We start from the raw sequence: 25,391 nt of genomic DNA, 5'->3' as shown, positions 1-25,391 counted from the left end.
TATAGAAGCCTATCCAGGAAAGGACGAACTGGTTCGAGCTGTCAAGCTTAAGACCGCATCTGGAGAATTAACCCGACCAATTACTAAAATCGCGGTATTGCCCCGTTCCGAAACTTTGTTTCAGGGGGGGCCGGGATGTTGAGGAACGTATAACAAGTCCATCGCTAAGCGAAGAACCATCGGAAAAGGAGAACAAGATGAGAATGGAAGAGACGAAAATTTGTATACACACATATTCTTACCGCCGCTGCGACGGCATTTTCTCAGTACCAAATAGACATCGAACTGGACAAGAACAAAATAAATACAGTCCACTAAAATCAAATCTGTCGATCATATTATTCGCGAACAATGCATGCGAACATACCTTAAGACCCAAACAACCTGTCCAGTTTGCAATGCGGTTTGTATTGCCCCAACGGTTGGTCAGCCTCCTCTGGTGCCTGGCAAGACTAGACAGCAGACAAAGTCACTTCTCGCAGGAGGCAGTAAGCAATCCCAAGCGGGGTCGGAGGGTCAAGCGTCTACTTCAAATCAAGCGTTTAGCTCAAATCAAGGGTCTAGGGAGATCACGGCGGCTGTTAGGGGTATGCAGAATGAATTACTTATCAACCTGACGGAGAAGATGTCTCAAATGATAAGTACCACTGTCGAAGCTCGGTTAGCTTCTAATGCGCAAATTCCGCAGCCGTCAGTAGGGAGCCTGAATAGGAACGCTTCTTTGGACCAATTGCTAGAAATTCCCGAGGGGAACCATGGCGCAGTTTACACCCCTCCACTCCGGACTTCGCTCTCTAGATCAGCAGTATCTGACTTAGCTCAGAGACCTGACAAGGTGGGTCATATAATGAATAATTGGAAGCTTCGCTTTTCGGGAGCCTCAGACTCCTTAAGCGTGGATTCATTTATATACCGAGTAGAGGCCCTTACCCATCAAACGTTGGAAGGGAACTTTATGCTGTTGTGCAGCAATGCAAACACTCTGTTTCAAGGGAAAGCATCTGATTTTTATTGAAGGTATCACAAGACAGTTGGCTCAGTGCGGTGGATGGATCTGTGTGATGCGTTGAGGAAGCAGTTTAGGGATTCCCGGACGGACGTAGACATCAGACAGATGATTCGCGATAGGAAACAAAGAGAAAAAGAGACTTTCGAGGTATTTTTTGACGCAATCCAAAAGCTCACTGACAGGTTAGAGCAGCCTCTTTCTCATAAAACTCTGGTCGAGTTCGTTCGTCGGAATTTGCGGCCGGAAATACAGCATGAGATCCTGAATCAGAAAATAGACTCAATAGAAGTACTACGGGATATATGTCGGATGCGAGAATGTTTTATGGAAGAGGTGCGTCGGACTCATGGCTATCAAAAACCTGCTCCATTTCGAAAGCAAATCTCGGAGCTAGTGGACGAAGCCTTGGGAGAGGATGCGGAAGAATTCTCGGAATCGGAGTTTGGGGAGGAGATAGCAGCTTTATCCTTGGTGTGTTGGAATTGTCGAAAAGAAGGACACCGTTACCACGACTGCGTTGCTAAACGGAAAATATTCTGCTTTGGCTGCGGAGCGCCGAACACGTATAAGCCATCTTGCAAAAAGTGTCAAAAAAACAACAAGGAGAACACGGCAGAGTCTCGTCGGCTGACCAGTGTTCCGCAGAGGGGGTCGGCGAAACAAAACTAGATGCAGCAAGTGGCAAAACGCAAGAAGAGCCTTCTCGGGATTTTTGGGAGGCGGAGCCACCGATAGTGGGATGGCATATAAATTTGATAGAGGGTAAGAAGTTAGCACCTCCAGTGGAAATTGTTAAGTCAAGGAGATTAACTAGAAATGCACGTAGAATTAAGGCCCATTTTAAATCTCTCAAATGTATTAATGAAATAAGGAAAAAGGAAGGAGACAAGAGGCCGTATGCCGAGGTCAAGTTACTCGATAGAACCGTAGTAGGATTGCTAGATACTGGCGCCGGAATGAGTTGCGTGGGTGGTCAATTGGCAAAGGAGGTAGTATGCAGTAAGAAACCATTTAAAGTGGTATCGTCCAATGCTTTTACGGCAGATGGAAAGAAGCATCGAATAGTAGGCAAGATAACAACTAAGATAGAGTACCGCGGGGAGTCGAAAACGATAGAGCTATTCATAATTCCTAATTTAAGTCAAGATTTATATTTAGGTATTGATTTTTGGTCCCTTTTCAAATTATTACCGTCCGAATGGAAGATTTCCGAAATTTGCGAGAGTTCAGATGTTCATACTTCTGCTCAGGAGGCAGCGTTCCCTATTTCCATCTTTCGCTGTGTCGGGTCTGGGAAGGACAGATATGCTTTGTCATACCATCGATGTGGGGAATGCGAAGCCCGTAAAGCAGAGACATTTCTCAGTCTCACCGGCCGTTGAGAAATTGCTGTACGGGGAAGTTGATAGGATGCTGAGATTAGGGGTGATTGAGGAGTCAGGAAGCGCTTGGTCTTCTCCGGTGGTTCTTGTCCAAAAGCCTGGGAAAGCTCGTCTTTGTCTAGACAGTCGAAAAGTAAACGCGGTGACAGAAAAAGATGCGTACCCGTTGCCCCAAATTGATGGCATCTTGAGTAGATTGCCCAAGGCAGAATACGTAACTAGCCTGGACTTGAAAGATGCATTTTGGCAAATACCTTTGGAGGTGGCGTCGAGAGACAAGACTGCATTCACCATACCAGGGAGGCCGTTGTACCAATACAAGGTCATGCCTTTTGGTTTATGCAACGCCTCACAAACCATGTCCAGACTCATGGATAAGGTAATACCCGCAGCTCTTCGAAATCAAGTGTTTGTCTACTTAGATGACCTGCTGGTCATTTCAGACACATTTCCCTCGCATCTTGAGGTACTGCGTTCGGTGGCAGAACACATCCGTCACGCAGGGCTGACCATAAATATAGAGAAGAGCAGATTCTGTAGGAAATCCGTAAAATATCTAGGTCACGTAATTGGCGAAGGCGGTATTAAAACAGACCCGGAAAAGATTTCCGCTATTACTAAGTTTCCGCTCCCAAGAACTCTCCGAGCCCTGAGGAACTTCCTTGGAATGGCCGGGTGGTATAGGAAATTTATACATGATTTTGCTTCGCTATCCGCCCCTTTAACAGACTTGCTAAAACAAAACAAAAAATTCGTCATGTCCCAGGGTGGAATAGAGGCCTTTGAGAAATTGAAAGAAATGCTGTGCAAGGCTCCAGTTTTAAGAAGTCCTGACTTTGGAAAGCCCTTCTATATACATTGCGATGCGAGCAATACGGGAGTAGGGGGTGTACTAGTCCAGAAGACGGAGGAAGGGGATGAAATGCCGATAGCTTTCGTGTCTAAAAAGCTGAATAAAGCCCAGCGCAATTATACAGTGACCGAGCTAGAGTGCCTGGCGGCCTTAGTGTGCATAAAAAAGTTCAGAGCTTATGTCGAAGGTCATCAATTCACCGTGATAACAGATCATGCATCACTGAAGTGGTTGATGTCCCAAAATGATCTGCACTCGAGGTTAGCTCGATGGGCACTAAAATTGCAAGGTTTCCGATTTAGCATCGAGCACCGAAAGGGAACCCAGAACATAGTCCCAGATGCATTGTCAAGGGTTCACCAGGATGAGATCGCAGCGATAGACAAGAGTAATGGGCTTCTGGTGGATCTAGAATCTCCTCACTTCAGAGCGGCAGGGTATCGTGAATTGGTGGAGCGTGTAGAGAGCAACCAGGAACAATTGCCAGACGTAAAAGTGGTCGACAACTTAGTTTACCGAAGAGCTGAGCATGCGAATGGCGACTTACTTCATGACTCGTTTGCCTGGAAATTATGGGTGCCTAAGGATTTGATCAGCGAGATCTTAAAACAGTCACATGATGATCCGTTAGCCTCGCATGGGGGGATTCATAAGACCTTGGAGCGCGTCCGTAGGTACTACTTTTGGCCAGGATTGGCTAACGACGTCAAAGCTTATGTGAACAATTGCAGTGAATGTAAGACCACAAAAGCGCCGAACTTTACTATGCGGCCACCCATGGGAAAGCCGGCCGAATCACAAAGATTCTTTCAGCGACTTTACATTGATTTTCTTGGTCCATATCCTAGGTCTCGAAGTGGTCACGTCGCTATTTTTATCGTGTTAGACCATTATTCTAAATTTGTTTTCCTCAAAGCCGTTAAGAAGCTGACAGCTGATGTAGTTATCAAATACTTGCGGGAGGATCTCTTTCATACTTTCGGGGTGCCCGAAACCATAGTGTCCGACAATGGATCCCAATTCAGGGCTGAAAAATTCCAAAGCCTTTTAAAAAGCCACCGTATCTCACATACCTTGACAGCGGTACACGCGCCACAGGCAAATGCCTCCGAGAGAGTCAATCGCTCAGTGATTGCCGCCATCAGAGCGTATGTGCGTCCGGATCAAAAATATTGGGACGAGAATTTAAGCAGCATTTGTTGTGCGCTGAGATCGTCCATCCACTCGGGAGTAGGCGCTACGCCATATTACATGGTGTTTGGTCAGCAGATGATCACTTCTGGTGGCACTTTCTCTTTGCTGAGATCGCTGGAGATGTTGGAAGCTTTCACAAAAGAGGATTCCTTGGAGTTGGTCAGGAAGAAAGCACGTGAAGTAATGGATAAGCAAAATGCTCGTAATGAAAAGCAGTATAATCTAAGATCAAGAGAGGTAGTATACCAGGTTGGGCAGGAAGTTTATAGAAGGAATTTTAAACAAAGCAACTTCCAAGCTGGATACAACGCTAAGCTTGACCACGCTTTCGTGAAGGCTAGAGTTCGGAGAAAGCTCGGAAATTCGCTTTATGAGTTGGAAGACCTGCAGGCCCGAATCATTGGCCCTGCCAATAACAACGACAAGCGGTTCATCCTTGTGAGCCTTCTGCACCCCAAGTCTGATCTTGGCAGGGGGAGTTGTACGGTGAGGCTTGTAGCTGCTGTGAGGAGGCCTAGGGTTTTTGGGGGTCCGCCGAAAATTAGGCACCATCTGACGAGAGGCAAGAGAAATTCTCTTTAACAGTCGGCAAGGAGGGCCTGGGATCAGAGAGTGGGTCAGAGCCAGGTCAGACTTCCTCGTCGAAAGGAGAGCGGGTTCGAAGTCGAAGTTCGACGAGAAGAGAGGCTACAAATAGATGTCATTGGACGCCATTGTAGCATTCCAAGCCTGGTCGACAGCATTGGATGGTGTTCATTTTCTAAAGTGGCAGCGGGGTTTTTAAGTAAATATAAAAAAAGAGAGAGAAACCTTTTAAATTAAATAACGACAAGGAAATATATCTCAGGCAGTGAGGCGTTGTACAGTGATACCCTTGCAATACACCCTTTCGACGGGGCACCCGTTTGGGTAAGTTGAAAAGAAAAACAGCCGAGTGAAGTGTATAAAGGTGTTCTGTGTGTGCAAATTTCCCTAGGTTGGAAATTGGAGGAGGCTCGTCTTCCACGACAACCAGCTGCAGGTCATAGAAATTCGCCGGAGCTTTGGGACGTCGCCTTGGAGCAATTCGGCGAGCCAGAGAGGAGAGGCCAGCTAGTGCCCGGCAGACGGCAGCCGCGTCGGTTTGTTTCATCGCTCCGCGTATGCGTCCATACCCCGCGCGTAGGGGGAGGCAGAGAGGAAAAAGTGTTCGGCAGTTAGTGGCTGATCGAAGTTGAAATTGTCACAGAGATCTAGCCTGGTCCAAAAGAAAAAAAAAAAAAAAATAGCAAGAATAAGACAAAAAAAAATAACGTAACACAGTCATATGCTCTAAGCATTTTTACCCGGGTTATTTCATTGTCCCTCTTCATTTAGGCTTTTTGATCTCTCTATCCCTTTCCCTTTTTCTCCACCTAACTTTGCCGCTGAGGGCGAGCCCCCACATACCGGTGCTCGATAAGCGCCGGTGATCCGCAAAGAGGAATGCGAAACTGACCGCAGAGGAATGCGGAGAGATAAGAGAGATAAAAATTCACAGTAAAATTAGCTCGACCTGCCTGAGCCACTCGGTCGTCGTCTCACTTTTTTTTGTGTGTGCGAATTGTGTGTTCTCTTTTTTTTTAAACTTTTCAGAAACCCAAGTCGGAAGCGCTTCGTCGATGGAGGTTCCTGTAAGTGGTTTTAATTAAACAAATAAATTATCTTCCATTTTTTTGTGGGGCGAATGCTCTGAAGGTTCGTCACGAGAGCACACCCAATTAGTGGGATGAAAAGAGAGGGCATCGGAAAGTCGTAGATAATTGCTCTCCTCTTGATTCTTTTCCCTGCGTCTCTCGCGTATTACACCTTCCCTTTTGATGGATCGATATGCCAGCGAATGCTCAGATTAAAATTTCTTACATTTCTTTTGTTTTCATTCCTATTCAAATTATCTGTTCTCAAACATATTTAATCTAAGCTTCTTACTTATTTACATTACTTCACTCTATTTTATTTAAAATTAAGTCGTAGCCAATACTCGGGGAAGGGAGAAACTAATGAATAAACTTAATTACAAGGGATCAAGAATTTTAGTCATAAGCAATGAATAAATGTTTATAATGTGTGAGTAGAAGCAGTAGTGTTTGATCTCCTGCAGCAAGCCCCTGTAGGTCCCCCATAATATAAGGGGTCTTGTAGCAAATCATGTGTTATCGGGCACAACAAGACCAAGGTAGGGTGGGCGAACATCACTCCTCATGAACAGCTGAGGAATTCTTGTCGTTGTCCGTTCACCAGTGCAGTCATTGTCTTTCGTTTTAGGTGTGCTTTCCGTCCGGTTTCAAATGGCTTAGTGACACGCATTAAATGTAAAATAATAATAGGGTAGGCCTCAGCTTAGGAGGAAAATGCATAAGAACACCACACTCGTTGCCGACGAGCCAGTAGCCGGAAAATTGACAGCGTGCCGCTCCAAGCTGAGAGGACCATCTCGCCTACATCGTGGTTGCACGTTACAAAATCGAACACTTCGTCATCGCGATCTGTTGGAAAGCGGAAAAGGACTCTTTGAACGCAAGCTGAATGAGCATGTTTGGCATGCTTTCGACAAAGACAGCATACATTACAGCAACGAATGGCTGATCTACCCAGCATTCGTATCACACAAGCACTGCCATTTGTCAACACCGGTTGCGACTATGCTGGGCCAATCCTTCTCAAGGATGGCAAGGTTCGCAAACCACGTATGAGCAAGGGCTATATATGCCTATTCGTTTGCCTGGTCACATCGGCAATACATTTGGAACTTGCCACGGATCTCACCACTGAAACGTTCCTGGCTGCACTGCGGCGCTTCATATCTCTACGTGGCAAGTGTGCCAAAATCTACAGTGACAACGGCACAAATTTCATCGGCGCGAAACGCACACTTGATGAAATGCAAACTCTACTGGCGTCACAGCAACACACCGACCTGGTTACTCATACCCTGGCGGATGACGGCATACAATGGGTATTCTTTCCGCCTGGCTCACCTCATTGGGGTGGAAAATGGGAATCGGCAGTTCGATCTGTTAAACTGCACCTTCGACGAGTCGTCGGAACCTCAATGCTTACATTTGAGCAGATGCGTACCCTACTTGCGCAAGTCAGCGCAGTGGTCAACTCACGTCCTCTATGCTACACACCGGATACTGAGGTCAACTATTTATCGCCGGCTCACTTCTTAATTGGACGACCATTCACCACTATACCGAAGGCTGACTTGGGTCACATTACTGTGGGTCGATTGGGGTACTGGCAGAGTATCCAGTCCATGTACCAAGGCTTCTGGAAACAATGGCATCAGGATTACCTGACCACTCTTCAACAGCGTCCAAAGTGGACCACGTCTAACCCTAATATCTCGATCGGAGACGTTGTGCTTGTTAAGGAGTCCAACAGCCCACCGGCTTCATGGCACATCGCAAGAGTTATAGAAGCCTATCCAGGAAAGGACGAACTGGTTCGAGCTGTCAAGCTTAAGACCGCATCTGGAGAATTAACCCGACCAATTACTAAAATCGCGGTATTGCCCCGTTCCGAAACTTTGTTTCAGGGGGGCCGGGATGTTGAGGAACGTATAACAAGTCCATCGCTAAGCGAAGAACCATCGGAAAAGGAGAACAATATGAGAATGGAAGAGACGAAAATTTGTATACACACATATTCTTACCGCCGCTGCGACGGCATTTTCTCAGTACCAAATAGACATCGAACTGGACAAGAACAAAATAAATACAGTCCACTAAAATCAAATCTGTCGATCATATTATTCGCGAACAATGCATGCGAACATACCTTAAGACCCAAACAACCTGTCCAGTTTGCAATGCGGTTTGTATTGCCCCAACGGTTGGTCAGCCTCCTCTGGTGCCTGGCAAGACTAGACAGCAGACAAAGTCACTTCTCGCAGGAGGCAGTAAGCAATCCCAAGCGGGGTCGGAGGGTCAAGCGTCTACTTCAAATCAAGCGTTTAGCTCAAATCAAGTGTCTAGGGAGATCACGGCGGCTATTAGGGGTATGCAGAATGAATTACTTATCAACCTGACGGAGAAGATGTCTCAAATGATAAGTACCACTGTCGAAGCTCGGTTAGCTTCTAATGCGCAAATCCCGCAGCCGTCAGTAGGGAGCCTGAATAGGAACGCTTCTTTGGACCAATTGATAGAAATTCCCGAGGGGAACCAGGGCGCAGTTTACACCCCTCCACTCCGGACTTCGCTCTCTAGATCAGCAGTATCTGACTTAGCTCAGAGACCTGACAAGGTGGGTCATATAATGAATAATTGGAAGCTTCGCTTTTCGGGAGCCTCAGACTCCTTAAGCGTGGATTCATTTATATACCGAGTAGAGGCCCTTACCCATCAAACGTTGGAAGGGAACTTTATGCTGTTGTGCAGCAATGCAAACACTCTGTTTCAAGGGAAAGCATCTGATTTTTATTGAAGGTATCACAAGACAGTTGGCTCAGTGCGGTGGATGGATCTGTGTGATGCGTTGAGGAAGCAGTTTAGGGATTCCCGGACGGACGTAGACATCAGACAGATGATTCGCGAAAGGAAACAAAGAGAAAAAGAGACTTTCGAGGTATTTTTTGACGCAATCCAAAAGCTCACTGACAGGTTAGAGCAGCCTCTTTCTCATAAAACTCTGGTCGAGATCGTTCGTCGGAATTTGCGGCCGGAAATACAGCATGAGATCCTGAATCAGAAAATAGACTCAATAGAAGTACTACGGGATATATGTCGGATGCGAGAATGTTTTATGGAAGAGGTGCGTCGGACTCATGGCTATCAAAAACCTGCTCCATTTCGAAAGCAAATCTCGGAGCTAGTGGACGAAGCCTTGGGAGAGGATGCGGAAGAATTCTCGGAATCGGAGTTTGGGGAGGAGATAGCAGCTTTATCCTTGGTGTGTTGGAATTGTCGAAAAGAAGGACACCGTTACCACGACTGCGTTGCTAAACGGAAAATATTCTGCTTTGGCTGCGGAGCGCCGAACACGTATAAGCCATCTTGCAAAAAGTGTCAAAAAAACAACAAGGAGAACACGGCAGAGTCTCGTCGGCTGACCAGTGTTCGGCAGAGGGGGTCGGCGAAACAAAACTAGATGCAGCAAGTGGCAAAACGCAAGAAGAGCCTTCTCGGGATTTTTGGGAGGCGGAGCCACCGATAGTGGGATGGCATATAAATTTGATAGAGGGTAAGAAGTTAGCACCTCCAGTGGAAATTGTTAAGTCAAGGAGATTAACTAAAAATGCACGTAGAATTAAGGCCCATTTTAAATCTCTCAAATGTATTAATGAAATAAGGAAAAAGGAAGGAGACAAGAGGCCGTATGCCGAGGTCAAGTTACTCGATAGAACCGTAGTAGGATTGCTAGATACTGGCGCCGGAATGAGTTGCGTGGGTGGTCAATTGGCAAAGGAGGTAGTATGCAGTAAGAAACCATTTAAAGCGGTATCGTCCAATGCTTTTACGGCAGATGGAAAGAAGCATCAAATAGTAGGCAAGATAACAACTAAGATAGAGTACCGCGGGGAGTCGAAAACGATAGAGCTATTCATAATTCCTAATTTAAGTCAAGATTTATATTTAGGTATTGATTTTTGGTCCCTTTTCAAATTATTACCGTCCGAATGGAAGATTTCCGAAATTTGCGAGAGTTCAGATGTTCATACTTCTGCTCAGGAGGCAGCGTTAAACCAGGTGATTTCCCTATTTCCATCTTTCGCTGTGTCGGGTCTGGGAAGGACAGATATGCTTTGTCATACCATCGATGTGGGGAATGCGAAGCCCGTAAAGCAGAGACATTTCTCAGTCTCACCGGCCGTTGAGAAATTGCTGTACGGGGAAGTTGATAGGATGCTGAGATTAGGGGTGATTGAGGAGTCAGGAAGCGCTTGGTCTTCTCCGGTGGTTCTTGTCCAAAAGCCTGGGAAAGCTCGTCTTTGTCTAGACAGTCGAAAAGTAAACGCGGTGACAGAAAAAGATGTGTACCCGTTGCCCCAAATTGATGGCATCTTGAGTAGATTGCCCAAGGCAGAATACGTAACTAGCCTGGACTTGAAAGATGCATTTTGGCAAATACCTTTGGAGGTGGCGTCGAGAGACAAGACTGCATTCACCATACCAGGGAGGCCGTTGTACCAATACAAGGTCATGCCTTTTGGTTTATGCAACGCCTCACAAACCATGTCCAGACTCATGGATAAGGTAATACCCGCAGCTCTTCGAAATCAAGTGTTTGTCTACTTAGATGACCTGCTGGTCATTTCAGACACATTTCCCTCGCATCTTGAGGTACTGCGTTCGGTGGCAGAACACATCCGTCACGCAGGGCTGACCATAAATATAGAGAAGAGCAGATTCTGTAGGAAATCCGTAAAATATCTAGGTCACGTAATTGGCGAAGGCGGTATTAAAACAGACCCGGAAAAGATTTCCGCTATTACTAAGTTTCCGCTCCCAAGAACTCTCCGAGCCCTGAGGAACTTCCTTGGAATGGCCGGGTGGTATAGGAAATTTATACATGATTTTGCTTCGCTATCCGCCCCTTTAACAGACTTGCTAAAACAAAACAAAAAATTCGTCATGTCCCAGGGTGGAATAGAGGCCTTTGAGAAATTGAAAGAAATGCTGTGCAAGGCTCCAGTTTTAAGAAGTCCTGACTTTGGAAAGCCCTTCTATATACATTGCGATGCGAGCAATACGGGAGTAGGGGGTGTACTAGTCCAGAAGACGGAGGAAGGGGATGAAATGCCGATAGCTTTCGTGTCTAAAAAGCTGAATAAAGCCCAGCGCAATTATACAGTGACCGAGCTAGAGTGCCTGGCGGCCTTAGTGTGCATAAAAAAGTTCAGAGCTTATGTCGAAGGTCATCAATTCACCGTGATAACAGATCATGCATCACTGAAGTGGTTGATGTCCCAAAATGATCTGCACTCGAGGTTAGCTCGATGGGCACTAAAATTGCAAGGTTTCCGATTTAGCATCGAGCACCGAAAGGGAACCCAGAACATAGTCCCAGATGCATTGTCAAGGGTTCACCAGGATGAGATCGCAGCGATAGACAAGAGTAATGGGCTTCTGGTGGATCTAGAATCTCCTCACTTCAGAGCGGCAGGGTATCGTGAATTGGTGGAGCGTGTAGAGAGCAACCAGGAACAATTGCCAGACGTAAAAGTGGTCGACAACTTAGTTTACCGAAGAGCTGAGCATGCGAATGGCGACTTACTTCATGACTCGTTTGCCTGGAAATTATGGGTGCCTAAGGATTTGATCAGCGAGATCTTAAAACAGTCACATGATGATCCGTTAGCCTCGCATGGGGGTATTCATAAGACCTTGGAGCGCGTCCGTAGGTACTACTTTTGGCCAGGATTGGCTAACGACGTCAAAGCTTATGTGAACAATTGCAGTGAATGTAAGACCACAAAAGCGCCGAACTTTACTATGCGGCCACCCATGGGAAAGCCGGCCGAATCACAAAGATTCTTTCAGCGACTTTACATTGATTTTCTTGGTCCATATCCTAGGTCTCGAAGTGGTCACGTCGCTATTTTTATCGTGTTAGACCATTATTCTAAATTTGTTTTCCTCAAAGCCGTTAAGAAGCTGACAGCTGATGTAGTTATCAAATACTTGCGGGAGGATCGCTTTCATACTTTCGGGGTGCCGGAAACCATAGTGTCCGTCAATGGATCCCAATTCAGGGCTGAAAAATTCCAAAGCCTTTTAAAAAGCCACCGTATCTCACATACCTTGACAGCGGTACACGCGCCACAGGCAAATGCCTCCGAGAGAGTCAATCGCTCAGTGATTGCCGCCATCAGAGCGTATGTGCGTCCGGATCAAAAATATTGGGACGAGAATTTAAGCAGCATTTGTTGTGCGCTGAGATCGTCCATCCACTCGGGAGTAGGCGCTACGCCATATTACATGGTGTTTGGTCAGCAGATGATCACTTCTGGTGGCACTTACTCTTTGCTGAGATCGCTGGAGATGCTGGAAGCTTTCACAAAAGAGGATTCCTTGGAGTTGGTCAGGAAGAAAGCACGTGAAGTAATGGATAAGCAAAATGCTCGTAATGAAAAGCAGTATAATCTAAGATCAAGAGAGGTAGTATACCAGGTTGGGCAGGAAGTTTATAGAAGGAATTTTAAACAAAGCAACTTCCAAGCTGGATACAACGCTAAGCTTGACCACGCTTTCGTGAAGGCTAGAGTTCTGAGAAAGCTCGGAAATTCGCTTTATGAGTTGGAAGATCTGCAGGGCCGAATCATTGGCCCTGCCAATAACAACGACAAGCGGTTCATCCTTGTGAGCCTTCTGCACCCCAAGTCTGATCTTGGCAGGGGGAGTTGTACGGTGAGGCTTGTAGCTGCTGTGAGGAGGCCTAGGGTTTTTGGGGGTCCGCCGAAAATTAGGCACCATCTGACGAGAGGCAAGAGAAATTCTCTTTAACAGTCGGCAAGGAGGGCCTGGGATCAGAGAGTGGGTCAGAGCCAGGTCAGACTTCCTCGTCGAAAGGAGAGCGGGTTCGAAGTCGAAGTTCGACGAGAAGAGAGGCTACAAATAGATGTCATTGGACGCCATTGTAGCATTCCAAGCCTGGTCGACAGCATTGGATGGTGTTCATTTTCTAAAGTGGCAGCGGGGTTTTTAAGTAAATATAAAAAAAGAGAGAGAAACCTTTTAAATTAAATAACGACAAGGAAATATATCTCAGGCAGTGAGGCGTTGTACAGTGATACCCTTGCAATACACCCTTTCGACGGGGCACCCGTTTGGGTAAGTTGAAAAGAAAAACAGCCGAGTGAAGTGTATAAGGGTGTTCTGTGTGTGCAAATTTCCCTAGGTTGGAAATTGGAGGAGGCTCGTCTTCCACGACAACCAGCTGCAGGTCATAGAAATTCGCCGGAGCTTTGGGACGTCGCCTTGGAGCAATTCGGCGAGCCAGAGAGGAGAGGCCAGCTAGTGCCCGGCAGACGGCAGCCGCGTCGGTTTGTTTCATCGCTCCGCGTATGCGTCCATACCCCGCGCGTAGGGGGGAGGCAGAGAGGAAAAAGTGTTCGGCAGTTAGTGGCTGATCGAAGTTGAAATTGTCACAGAGATCTAGCCTGGTCCAAAAGAAACAAAAAAAAACGAGGGGGAACGTTGTGAGTTGCTGCGGACACCGCAACTCTACAGTTATACCCGATGCTAAGTCAGTATGGCTCCCCTCCGGCAGACGCCGCTAATATTAAACGACACGACAAAGAGTGCGTGCGAGAGAGACAGAAAATCAGTCTGAGCGTGACGTCGGGCGCTGCGTAGCCACTGCAAATTGATTTGTTCCTATTGGCTATAAAAATGATCTGATCTGATCCAGATTCAGCAATCTGATAGATATGGTCATTATCTATGATTCTGCGTTTTTAGTTTTCTCGAATGTGCAATATTGTGGATGCAACAGATTTTCGTCCTTTGTGTGGGCGGAAGGGGGTGGGGTGAAATTTTGAGATACACGTTTTATAGTAAGATCTAACAGGAGTGCGGATACCAAATTTGGTTACTCTAGCCTTAATAGTCTCTGAGATTTTTGAATATCCCCAGATTTTCGTCCTTTGCGGGGGCGGAAGGGGGTGTGGCGAAATTTTGAAACAAACTCGTCTCGGTCCGATATATTAGGAGTGTGGATACCAAATTTGGTTGCTCTAGCTTTTGTAGTCTCTGAGATCTAGGCGCTAATGTTTTACTCTAAGCAAAGCCGCCTATGCTACGTGTGTGTTAGAGAGAGACAGGGCGAGAAAAAATGAAATTGTTTTCTTGATGCTGGCTATAATAATAATAATTCTCTACAATCCTAAGTTTTTTGTTTTCTCATATCTTTAAAATTGTGGATGCCACAGATTTTCGTCCTTTGTGGGGGCGGAAGTGGGCGGGGCGAAGTTTTGAATTATTTTTGTATCAGTGACATATCACAGAAGTCTGGATCCAAAACATCGTTGCTCTAGCTCTTATAGTCTTTGAGCGCTAGGCGCTGAAGGGGATGGACAGACGGACGGACGGACAGACGGGCAGACGGACGGACGGACAGACAGACAGACAGACAGGGCCCAATCGACTCGGCTATTGATGCTGATCAAGAATATATATACTTTATGGGGTCGGAAACGATTCCTTCTGGACGTTACACACATCCACTTTTACCGCAAATCTAATATACCCCAATACTCATTTTGAGTATCGGGTTTAAAAATAGCAAGAATAAGACAAAAAAAAAATAACGTAACACAGTCATATGCTCTAAGCATTTTTACCCGGGTTATTTCATTGTCCCTCTTGTGTGTGTTCTCTTTTTTTTAACTTTTCAGAAACCCAAGTCGGAAGGGCTTCGTCGATGGAGGTTCCTGTAAGTGGTTTTAATTAAACAAATAAATTATCTTCCACTTTTTTGTGGGGCGAATGCTCTGAAGGTTCGTCACGGGAGCACACCCAATTAGTGGGATGAAAAGAGAGGGCATCGGAAACTCGTAGATAATTGCTCTCCTCTTGATTCTTTTCCCTGCGTCTCTCGCGTATTACACCTTCCCTTTTGATGGATCGATATGCCAGCGAATGCTCAGATTAAAATTTCTTACATTTCTTTTGTTTTCATTCCTATTCAAATTATCTGTTCTCAAAAATATTTAATCTAAGCTTCTTACTTATTTACATTACTTCACTCTATTTTATTTAAAATTAAGTCGTAGCCAATACTCGGGGAAGGGAGAAACTAATGAATGAACTTAATTACAAGGGATCAAGAATTTTAGTCATAAGCAATGAATAAATGTTTATAATGTGTGAGTAGAAGCAGTAGTGTTTGATCTCCTGCAGCAAGCCCCTGTAGGTCCCCCATAATATAAGGGGTCTTGTAGCAAATCATGTGTTATCGGGCACAACAAGACCAAGGTAGGGTGGGCGAACATCACTCCTCATGAACAGCTGAGGAATTCTTGTCGTTGTCCGTTCACCAGTGCAGTCATTGTCTTTCGTTTTAGGTGTTGTGCTTTCCGTCCGGTTTCAAATGGCTTAGTGACACGCATTAAATGTAAAATAATAATAGGGTAGGCCTCAGCTTAGGAGCAAAATACATAAGAACACCACACTCGTGGCCGGCGGACCCGTAGCCGGAAAATTGACAGCGTGCCGCTCCAAGCTGAGAGGACCATCTCGCCTACATCGTGGTTGCACGTTACAAAATCGAACACTTCGTCATCGCGATCTGTTGGAAAGCGGAAAAGGACTCTTTGAACGCAAGCTGAATGAGCGTCTGGTGCGTATTCCATCCCCATAATATAATATCTTCCACTAAATATTTCTTCCCTCAGCTCCCGCAAGCGAGATACCGTTCGCCCCTCATTCCCGTCACCGGTCGCTCAAAGGGCGTCAAGGATGAAGAGTGTCCGCCCAGAGTGGATAAGCTGCGCTACAGCAAGTTCACATCCCCGCACTTCCTGGAGGATGACGACGACGAGAAGTTTATAATCAATGGATGTGCCGCTCATATACCCATGGCCGTTACCCGATTTGGCGAATCGAACCAGGTGCTCACCCACCGAGCCCTGTGCAGCTTCTCCGATTACATGTACAAGAGGAAGCGCGACGTTTGGTGCTGCGGCCAGGACTTGACCAGGCCGGCAGTAACTTGTCCACCGGTGGGACACTTTGTGATTTATCACGACGACATCGGCTTGGTTCCCAGCTACGCGGGTCATGTGCCGGGAGAGCTCTACAAGTTTGGACGTACCTATGGCAAGACAACAATCAATGCCAAGCGCTGGCTAGAAATTCACAGGGGTCTTACCGGTCTGCCAGAGGTGTCGAATCTCGACTACACTTATTAGTGAGTATACTTAAACTCATATATTATGTTACAAAATTGTAACGTCCAATAAACAATTGCTCTGCCTTGCGTATTTATACGCTACTCGAACCCGGTCACACTCCCGATTGTTTTGCTTATCGATACGACAACAACATCCCTAGCTTTCTGCTTCTACGTCGTTTTGGTGGAAATAAGTTTTAATTGATTGTGTGTGTTAATAATAAACCAATTGCTCTCCATGCCGTGATCAATTGGTATCCAGTGCCTCAAGCGCCTGGCAACAATGTAAAAGCCACAGTCTCGGCATCGCGAACGGGGAAAATTTCCAAAAACGCTACAGGAAAAAATCTTAAGAATCGAAATCAAACAATTCAAATACACACACATAGTGCCGTTCTGTTCACACACTACAGTTGCAGTACAGTACCGCAGTGTGTGCGAGTGAGTCGAATAGTCGGTCGGAAGATAACATACATTTGTGTACCTACCTCTCTTTCAAGTGGTGAGTTGAATAAATGCCGATTTGCACCCTGCACGCAAACGGGCCACGAGCAGCATATGAGTGCGACGATCAAGTGTAGTTTTCCCACTGCAGAGAAACGTGGAACCCCAAGAGATAGGTCAGAGATTATGGCAATGTCTCAGAATCTCTTAGCGCCCGTTGATTTGGGTGTTTGTGTTTGATTTTTGGTGGCGGGAAATTAGCTCGAGTGTGCGCACAGGTCACGAAAAAGTCGTTGCGACCCGACCAACGGCTCTCAACTTGTTTATTAAAAGCGAACAAACGAATGAAAATAAAAACAAAAAAATATATGTATGTATAATTTGTTGTAGCAGGTGAGATTTACGAGTGCATATTGAGTTCGGAGAGAGCTTTTCGAATGAGAACGAAAATAAGAATGGGAACGCATAGGAAACAGTGAAATGCCGGCAAAATGGGTTGAGCATATTTTGCATCGATTTTCCCGGCCGGAATATGGAAATTTGTATTTACTTTGAATATTTAATTGCAGAACATTTAAGTGATGAGTGGAGAGGTGGCACCAAGCGTTGAGGACACGAAAATGTCCGACGAGGATGGCCCAAAGGATAAAGCTGATGAGTGCACGAGTGCGCCTTCTGCCAAGGACTCGGAAGACATGGAACCGGCTGGGGATACGAAAAGTGTGCAGGTGGAGAATGAACAAAGTCCAACAGATAAGGAGAAACCGACCACGGTGGATATCAACACGCTAACTCCATCAACGCCTTCACACACGCCGCCACAGCTGCTGGCTACCGAAACGGCAGCAACAGCACCCGTCATACCAGAGAATATACTGTCTCCACCAAAGTCAGAAACACAAACTGATGAGACCAACACGGCCACATCGACGTCGTGCTCACCAGCATCCGATGGTCAGCATTCACCTGTGGGCGAACAGCCCCCGCCGGCACCGAAGCAGGAACAGCAAGAGGAGCCGTCAGCGGTCAATGGCTCTATACCAAAGTCGGGAAAACCGCTGGCCACAGCGTTAAGCAACAAAAAGCCCAATAAGTCGGCATCCACGTCACCGCGCGCCTCCCGATCTCGCAAACCGAAGGCATTGCCTATGTACGAAAGCGAGATCAGCGACAACAAAGTCGGCATTAAGCTGTGCATTAAAAAATCTGATGGTGTGGCTGGGGGAGACAGCACGCCGACAGTAACATCACCTCCCGTCCCCGTCCCTGCTGCTACCAAGCCGGCACGCAAGCGCGTTCGCAAGCCGAAGCAGCCGGACAGCGACGAGAGTGAATGTGAGCCGCGAAAGAAGAAGGTCTCGACGAGCAGTGCAGCAGAGGCGGTAGAAGGAGAAGCAGTCTGTTCGACGAGTGCCTGGGCTGAGAGGCTTCCTGCGGAAGTCCTCTTCCAAGTAAGTCAAAGGCGCTGAAGACAACTAGCAGAAGGACTCAAGGTTGCTCTTTACTTTTAGATTTTCGAACACGTTATTGAGAAGGACGGCTGCCTGCCCACTCTCTTTCGCCTGGGACGTGTTTGCTCCCTGTGGCGGCAGGTTTCTCTTACCCCCTCACTGTGGCACACAATGGATCTGACCACATGGATAAAGGAGAAGTATCGCACTGAACTCAAACTCAAGTGGTTTGTGGATAACCGCTGCAGTGCCTGCACCGAGCTGAATGTTTGTAAGTGAAAAAAAACGTCAAGCCTGAACCTTTCTCTTTAATTGAGAGTTTTTATCTGTTTGCAGCCAACTGGAAAATATCGGATATATCCATCAATTGCTTCCTCACCAAGTTGGCTGTCGGTTGTCCGAACTTAACTGGTATCACGCTGTCCGGCTGGAAAGGATTCACCTCAGACAATTTAACCTATTTGGTGGACAACATGAAGAAACTAGAAAGATTAGACTTGAGCTCCATTAACGTAAGTTGCAGGTCAGCGCCGCGGAGGAAGCCAGCTAACTATGTTTTTTAAATCTACTTACAGCTTGAGATGAATGCCAGCAAGACCGCTGTTGGCATGGTCTCTCTGTGCAACGCGCTTCAGACCATTGGCAGTCGTCTAACTCATCTCCACTTGGCGCACAACCGTCTGGCGGGTATACCCCAGATAGTCGGCGTACTGTCGGTGTGTATGCAGTCTTCAGTAATAATAGGCTGTGGTAATCAATGATTTCCTTCCAGGCTCACTGTCCGAATCTGACGCTATTGGATCTCTCGAATGTGACCACGCAGGCCACATCTCACGGCGTGCTTCACATTGAGAAACTGCAGCATGGATGCCAAAAGTTGAAGGTTCTGCGTGTGACAAACTCGCACATTACGCCGAGCATAGCTGGAATGCAGGAAATTGTAAGCTTGGAAATTCAAGCTTGTCACAAAGAAGTTACTCTAGGCTTTAAATATTTTTAGATGGATTCACCTGGCTTTCCAAATCTCGAAGAGCTCTCCGTGGCTGCAACGACAGATGAATCTCGCATCATTTGCGATGATCACCTACAGCGCCTACTGAAGAGCAGCTCCAAGCTGAAGCTGCTAGATGTGCGCAACTGTACTCGGTTGACGCACGAGAGCCTCATCCGGTTACCAGCCTGGGATATCAAGCATTTATACCTTTCAGGCTGCTCAGTTACGCGCGATGTGGGGTAAGTCCAATCCTCCTCGTTCCCACAGTTTGAGGTTTACTATTCCTTCTTCTGGTTGTGTCTCGTAGGTCGGGTCTGGAACTCATTGCCTCCAAGTGGGCGCATAGTCTCATAGAACTGGACCTGGCCTGGGCAAATGTGCAGCAGCCGATAGACAATGCATTGCGCGCCCTTGCCGAAAAGGGGAGCGAGTGCCCATTGGCGTAAGTAATTGCGAATCCGAAAAATAACAGAAAAATCTCATTATTTTATCCCGTGCAGGCATTTGAATCTGTGTGGCTCGTCCGTTTCGGATGAGGCAGTCAAGGAAATACTCAAAAACTGCGCCAACATGAGCTCAATCAACCTGGCTTCATGCCGTGGACTGCCGCGCGGGGTTAAGCGTCTTATGCAAGGAGCGCAGCAGTTGCGCGAACTCCGCGAAGTTCTTGGGGTGCAGCTAAAAGACAGTCGCAGCAGTGGGAGCAACTAATACAGTCAGTGTGCCAGTCAGTCACACATCGGTTTTATTGTTGAGCAAGCGGGCCACATTTAAATGTATTTTAAATGGTTGCTTCCACGCAGAAGAGTCGTTCGGCGATTTTTTTTGATGTAATCGTAGTCCGCGAAAATATTTCAATATGAATATTTCAATTGCAATGGCTTGCATCTTCCAATTATGCTTATCTTGTTTATAGGCGGTAGTGTGTAATAATTGTACTATCTTAGTATACTAGACGTTCCGTTATCTTTCTCCATCCGAAACAAAAAAAGGAGCCGTTGAGAGACCACGCTGCAATCTTTTGTAAATGCAATATGTATTCATAATATAGTTGATTCGAATTTTTTGTAGAACGGCGAGTACCAACCACTTGCAAGGACGATTTAATTTTTTTTTGTGTATGCACATACGATTCATTATTAGTAAGTCCAACCATTGTGTGTTTGTAAAGTATGTACGTATACAAGAATCTAGACTAAGTAAAAATTGTATTTCTCGAAATACATATTGATTTATTAACCATAAAGATAGTAGTCGTCAATTGAAAAGTCGATAAATAAGACACTTTGTAGAATGAACCCGATTGAAATGTACATATTGGCGTTTGAGAACGTTCTCATTGAATGTTTTCAATATTAACCATTAATAAATGCTATACCACACATAAATATTAATTAAATAACACAATTCAATTGTTAGGCATTATTTGTAGTTAAGAGAAGGCAATTAAAGGTACATTACATTTAATTTATAATAAACGCAAACACTTTCAATCTCTATTGTTTGTACTTATGTACAAACATACATACATGTATGTATGTATTGCTGCTTCGTAAAAAATCCAATCCCTATCTCTCTTTCCGCACAAAAAGCAAAGATTCTTCGATTTTAATACATAATTTTATTCAAATATGCGGCTCACATCTACTCTTCACATATCCGGAGTCATCTCTTAGTTCCTTCACAATGGCGGCGCCGGTTCCCAGTCCAACCAAAGTGGCGAGAAGAGCATTATCTTCAGCTAGAGATGAGTTTAGTAGGGCCCAGGCCAGCACTGACCCCATACTGAACAGAACGCCGCCGAGAGCTGCATACGCCAGGCGCTTGTTTGACTTGACGTCCTTCAGGTGGGGACGACCGTAAATGTAGAAACCCGTGCCTACCGCAGATGAAATCAAGAACACATTAGTAAGGTCATTTTTCGGCAACAGCTTGGGCACAATCTGAGGGTTCATAACATTGACCGATAGAGCTCCATAGCTGACCAGCCCATGCAGTGGTATGTAGTAGTTGAACACGTTTTCTTTGGTGAGCGGCTTCAAGCCTATTTTCTCGCACAAGCTGCCCTCGTCGTTATTTTGTCCGCTGGCCATAATTTTTAGTGCAAATGCAAAATCAACGTAATATTATATTATTCCGGCGATAGCGCAGTCTTCTTTTTTTTTTGTTATATAAAGATTTATCGTTATAATATACTAAAATATACCGTTTAATTTTAAAAATATACCGTAAATATACTGACGGATCCAAGTTCTTTTTTACATATTCCTCGTTTTTGATCTTCCGGCGAATATTATTAGCTATATAGAAAATTTAGCCGTGCCCACATAATTTTATCTAGTTAATTAACGTATTTTCTACTTAACTGGCTTATTTTAAACACTTGCTTTTAGTGCATTTTGACTAAAACAAGGCTTAAACAAAATAGTTCAACAACAAAAACAGTCGCTATGTGGCGTGTAAGCCCTAGTATAGGCCTTTGTATACCCTATTTTGTTAATATTATATGAAGATGAAACGTGATTTATAAAGACCTTTTCTTAAATTGATATTCTTTAGACATATTCAAGTACATTATTAGTATCTTGTGTATATTTATCTCGATCCTGATACCTACGGAGTCTTGGATGACAAACATATTCACAACTCTATAACATCCACTTCCTCCAGGGTATGTGTGCATGGAATGGGACTCATTGTTCTGAACCGGTTATGACGACTAATTCTTGGTTATTCTTTCTTCCGTCAAATATTCCCAGCTATATAGATCTCTCAGTTTTGCCCAGATAATTTTATATGATTGCTGAATCAATTTTGATCCGGATTAACTACTTGTAAGTACTCCCATTTGTTGTATTTTAACTAAAACAAAGTTTGTTGCCTAGCGGTTAAACGAGAGAGAGCAAAAACGAGAGCCTTAACCGGTTTGAAGAGAGTCGAGTAGTGCGCGCCAAGTATTTAAATGCAATTCATTGCAATAAATGATGCATGGAAGTTTCTATACCCTTTATTCTTAAATAAATCTTTGAAAATTAAATTTAACAGATGAAGTAGCCCTGGAGATTTTATCGACAAAACTCAGCCCTGAACCACAGCTGTTTTCAAAACACATACAAAAACTGAGTGGCATCACTAGCCGGCGCCGGAGAAGGAGAGGACCAAGAGAAAGAGAGGAGGAAAGAATTTGGAGAGAAAGAGAGAGAAATAGGTGCGAAAAATTTCGGACTTGGTTGGAAATTCCTAGATTTCGATTTGTAGACATGTTGACGCACAAGACTTGTCAAGCTCGGAAAAAGATGCAGGTGAGTGGGGAAACAGAATGGCCTTATCAGAACGTGGAAGGCGAGGAGAAAATTGAGTTTACAAAGCGCCCAATTCTCTAGGTTTCCTTCGTGATACGAGACGCCGAGGAGAAACAGCATCGGAATGGTGTCAATTCGTTGCAGCTAGATCCGAACAATGGCAAATTGTATTCGGCCGGACGTGATGCGATCATCCGGGTTTGGAACACGTGCTCGGAGTCCAGCGAGAAGTACATACAGTCGATGGAACATCACAATGATTGGGTCAACGACATAGTGCTCTGCTGCAACGGAAGGAACCGTAAGTCGGATAATGGATAATGAGCCATTATAGTGAATATAATGTCTAACCATTTGTCCATTCAGTTATCAGCGCCAGTTGTGATACCACGGTGAAGGTGTGGAATGCTCAGAAAGGCTTCTGCATGTCGACCCTCAGAACACATCGCGACTATGTCCAGGCTCTGGCCTATGCCAAGGATCGAGAGCAAGTAGCCAGCGCTGGGCTAGACAAGGCGATATTCCTGTGGGATGTCAACACACTAACAGCGCTAACTGCCAGCAACAACACCGTTACAACCTCTAGTCTGACTGGGTCAAAGGATTCGATCTATAGCCTGGCCATGAATCCCTCTGGCACCGTAATTGTGAGCGGATCCACCGAGAATATACTGCGAATATGGGATCCGAGAACCTGTATGCGAAGCATGAAGCTCCGAGGGCACACGGAAAACGTTCGCTGCCTTGTAGTCTCCCCCGACGGCAACCAGGTTGTATCCGGAAGCTCTGATGGCACCATCAAGGTCTGGAATTTGGGCCAACAACGCTGCGTTCAGACCATACACGTACACAAGGAGGGCGTGTGGTCGATGCTAATGAGCGAGAACTTTCAATACATAATATCGGGGAGCAGGGATCAAAATATTATTGTGACAGAGATGCGTAATCCCAGCAACAAGACGCTCGTATGCGAGGAGAAGGCGCCTGTGCTCAGTCTGGGCTACAACATGGACAAGACTGGCGTGTGGGCCACCACCTGGAATTCGGACATTCGCTGTTGGAAACTGCCCATGTACGATAGGGGCACCCTGAACTCGTCGGGCGGTTTGGATGCACAGTGGACGCAAGGTGGCACGGAGCTGGCTTGCATCAAGGGCGGGGCCGCCATCAAGGAGTGTACTGTGCTGAACGACAAGCGTTATATATTAACGAAAGACTCCCAGGATCAAGTCGTGCTCTACGACGTTCTAAGAGTGGTCAAGAAGGACACTCTGGGCCCAATCGACTACGAGGCGGAGGTGAAAAAGCGCAACAAGCAAGTCTACATTCCAAATTGGTTCACAGTGGATCTCAAAACTGGGGTGAGTTACTCCTTTACTTTACCTTGTAATACCAACATTATAACCTCTCTATATGATATCTCTCACTGCAGATGCCAACGATTGTTTTGGGTCAGGAGGAGGGCGATTGCTTCTCGGCTTGGGTGTCTATCGAGGCCGGACTGCCGGAGTGCGTCGATCCCACAACAGAGATAAAGGTATGAAAGGTATACATTTCTGATGGAATGTCCTGATTTTAACTCAATTGTGCAGATAAACTATGGGAAATTACTCTTGGAGGCACTGCTCGAGTACTGGACACCACCGCATAGAATACCGCAAAACCAATTGGAGCCGGACATGCATGGCAACGGCTACTTTCAAGTGCCCAAACATACGCCAGTCATATTCAGGTGAGTCGTATAGTATTCCATTCGCTACAAGTATTCTCATATTGTGACTATCCAATAGCGAGGTGGGCGGGCGGACTGTCTGCCGTCTGTTGGTCCGCGACGCAGCGGGCGACAGCGAATGCACTCTGCTACATGAGACAGCACCGCAGTGGGTTACCGATGTGGTGATTGAGAAGAACATTCCCAAGTTCCTCAAAATACCGTTCTTCCTGCAGCCGCACCCACAGATGACCAAGCCAGAGCGCACCAAGAAGGTAGAGTCAAATGATGGTAGTATGGCACTCATATTAAATTATGCTTTACCTTTCATTTGTGCAGGATCGCCTGGTGGCCAACGAGTTCATTCAGTGCCGCAAGGTGTGCGAGCATGTGCTCGAGAAGGTGCTGAATGCAGAGACAACCCCAAGCGGGGCCAACGCAAACAATTCATTGCTGAACAGCCAAAGCGACGGCAACTCGGAAGGCTCACAGCTGCCAGCGGATGAACGCATCAAACTGTCGTGCAACGATGTGGTAAGTTGAGCGATCCCTTTATAGCTTCTGTGTATATTCTATTGCCATTCCATTGTTAACTTAGGTCGTGGACCCCGACATGGACCTGCGTACGGTGCGTCACTTCATCTGGAAGCAATCAACAGATCTTACATTTCAATACAAAACAAAGCAGAACTTCAATTACGACGGTAAGACCACTCAAATGCGATCTGATTAGGTCCATCTGTAAGTCCAGTCCGTTCACTCAACAGGTTCGATCGGAGATAGTCTGGAGCGCGTCACGCGAAAGTATTGAGCGACGGCATGAAATCACTCTCCTAGCCGATTCCCGCTAAATTGAAAGATTTAAGCTGTAGTTTGTTCGATTAACCATTTGTATGTATTTTGCAATGTATTTGTAATTACTTTGTCCTGTGGACTAACCATTTAAGAAGGAATCTGTTTAAACATTTATTTATGTAAATGCACCAGGGTGCTATTTGTTTGCTCTGTTTAGGAATTATTATATACTTCAGATTCAGACTTAAAAGAGATTAAGTTTGCGACACAACACACAAGTAGATAATCCGCAGACATACCATTTACATTATCTGGCATCGCATCTGAAAACATTTAGATCTAGAGAATTGCGTAATATTCACATTGTTTTTACACTAGGTTTATATATATATATATATAT

General features: G+C 45.7%; 4 protein-coding genes and 1 long non-coding RNA gene across 5 annotated transcripts; 4 read left to right on the top strand and 1 right to left on the bottom strand.

Annotated features, from left to right (window-relative positions):
• The first annotated feature begins 13,127 nt into the window (after nucleotides 1-13,127).
• LOC117193632 lies at nucleotides 13,128-13,587 on the top strand. The gene is made up of 2 exons (XR_004474648.1): nucleotides 13,128-13,233; nucleotides 13,301-13,587. It is a non-coding gene; the product is annotated as an uncharacterized LOC117193632 (long non-coding RNA).
• Nucleotides 13,588-15,599: 2,012 nt separating this feature from the next.
• On the top strand, nucleotides 15,600-16,332 carry LOC117193630 (UPF0605 protein GA14893-like). The gene is made up of 2 exons (XM_033398376.1): nucleotides 15,600-15,742; nucleotides 15,798-16,332. The coding sequence occupies exon 2, from the start codon at nucleotides 15,981-15,983 to the stop codon at nucleotides 16,311-16,313; it is 333 nt and encodes a 110-aa protein (XP_033254267.1). The 5' UTR covers nucleotides 15,600-15,742; nucleotides 15,798-15,980; the 3' UTR covers nucleotides 16,314-16,332.
• Nucleotides 16,333-16,424: 92 nt separating this feature from the next.
• On the top strand, nucleotides 16,425-20,674 carry LOC117185932 (F-box/LRR-repeat protein 6-like). Its single transcript, XM_033398361.1, has 9 exons — nucleotides 16,425-16,796; nucleotides 17,308-18,189; nucleotides 18,250-18,460; nucleotides 18,526-18,701; nucleotides 18,765-18,905; nucleotides 18,962-19,129; nucleotides 19,190-19,422; nucleotides 19,491-19,625; nucleotides 19,684-20,674. Exons 2-9 carry the CDS (start codon nucleotides 17,320-17,322, stop codon nucleotides 19,892-19,894), a joined length of 2,145 nt encoding a protein of 714 aa, XP_033254252.1. The 5' UTR covers nucleotides 16,425-16,796; nucleotides 17,308-17,319; the 3' UTR covers nucleotides 19,895-20,674.
• A 110-nt stretch (nucleotides 20,675-20,784) lies between these two features.
• Nucleotides 20,785-21,352, bottom strand: LOC117193628. The gene has a single exon (XM_033398371.1). The coding sequence runs from the start codon at nucleotides 21,274-21,276 to the stop codon at nucleotides 20,809-20,811; it is 468 nt and encodes a 155-aa protein (XP_033254262.1). The 5' UTR covers nucleotides 21,277-21,352; the 3' UTR covers nucleotides 20,785-20,808.
• A 933-nt stretch (nucleotides 21,353-22,285) lies between these two features.
• LOC108159831 (WD repeat-containing protein 48 homolog) lies at nucleotides 22,286-25,375 on the top strand. Its single transcript, XM_017293411.2, has 9 exons — nucleotides 22,286-22,485; nucleotides 22,567-22,786; nucleotides 22,852-23,846; nucleotides 23,918-24,022; nucleotides 24,078-24,217; nucleotides 24,276-24,471; nucleotides 24,536-24,730; nucleotides 24,795-24,900; nucleotides 24,964-25,375. Exons 1-9 carry the CDS (start codon nucleotides 22,444-22,446, stop codon nucleotides 25,005-25,007), a joined length of 2,043 nt encoding a protein of 680 aa, XP_017148900.2. The 5' UTR covers nucleotides 22,286-22,443; the 3' UTR covers nucleotides 25,008-25,375.
• Nucleotides 25,376-25,391: the final 16 nt, after the last annotated feature.

The sequence above is a fragment of the Drosophila miranda genome (assembly GCF_003369915.1).
Source record: "Drosophila miranda strain MSH22 chromosome Y unlocalized genomic scaffold, D.miranda_PacBio2.1 Contig_Y2_pilon, whole genome shotgun sequence".
NCBI classification, from domain to species: Eukaryota; Metazoa; Arthropoda; class Insecta; order Diptera; family Drosophilidae; genus Drosophila; species Drosophila miranda.
This window is presented reverse-complemented; position numbering and strand designations above follow the sequence as displayed.

What these genes read in the sequence shown, in the direction of transcription:
- LOC108159831 (XM_017293411.2), top strand. Translation starts at nt 22,444, where the DNA reads ATGTTGACGCACAAGACTTGTCAAGCTCGGAAAAAGATGCAG. An exon ending in CTGCTGCAACGGAAGGAACC is followed by an intron (nt 22,787 to 22,851) that starts GTAAGTCGGATA and finishes TTGTCCATTCAG; the next exon opens with TTATCAGCGCCAGTTGTGAT. An exon ending in AGCCAGAGCGCACCAAGAAG is followed by an intron (nt 24,472 to 24,535) that starts GTAGAGTCAAAT and finishes TCATTTGTGCAG; the next exon opens with GATCGCCTGGTGGCCAACGA.
- LOC117185932 (XM_033398361.1), top strand. Translation starts at nt 17,320, where the DNA reads ATGAGTGGAGAGGTGGCACCAAGCGTTGAGGACACGAAAATGTCCGAC. An exon ending in CTGCACCGAGCTGAATGTTT is followed by an intron (nt 18,461 to 18,525) that starts GTAAGTGAAAAA and finishes ATCTGTTTGCAG; the next exon opens with CCAACTGGAAAATATCGGAT. An exon ending in TAGACTTGAGCTCCATTAAC is followed by an intron (nt 18,702 to 18,764) that starts GTAAGTTGCAGG and finishes ATCTACTTACAG; the next exon opens with CTTGAGATGAATGCCAGCAA.
- LOC117193630 (XM_033398376.1), top strand. Translation starts at nt 15,981, where the DNA reads ATGGCCGTTACCCGATTTGGCGAATCGAACCAGGTGCTCACCCACCGA.
- LOC117193628 (XM_033398371.1), bottom strand. Translation starts at nt 21,276, where the DNA reads ATGGCCAGCGGACAAAATAACGACGAGGGCAGCTTGTGCGAGAAAATA.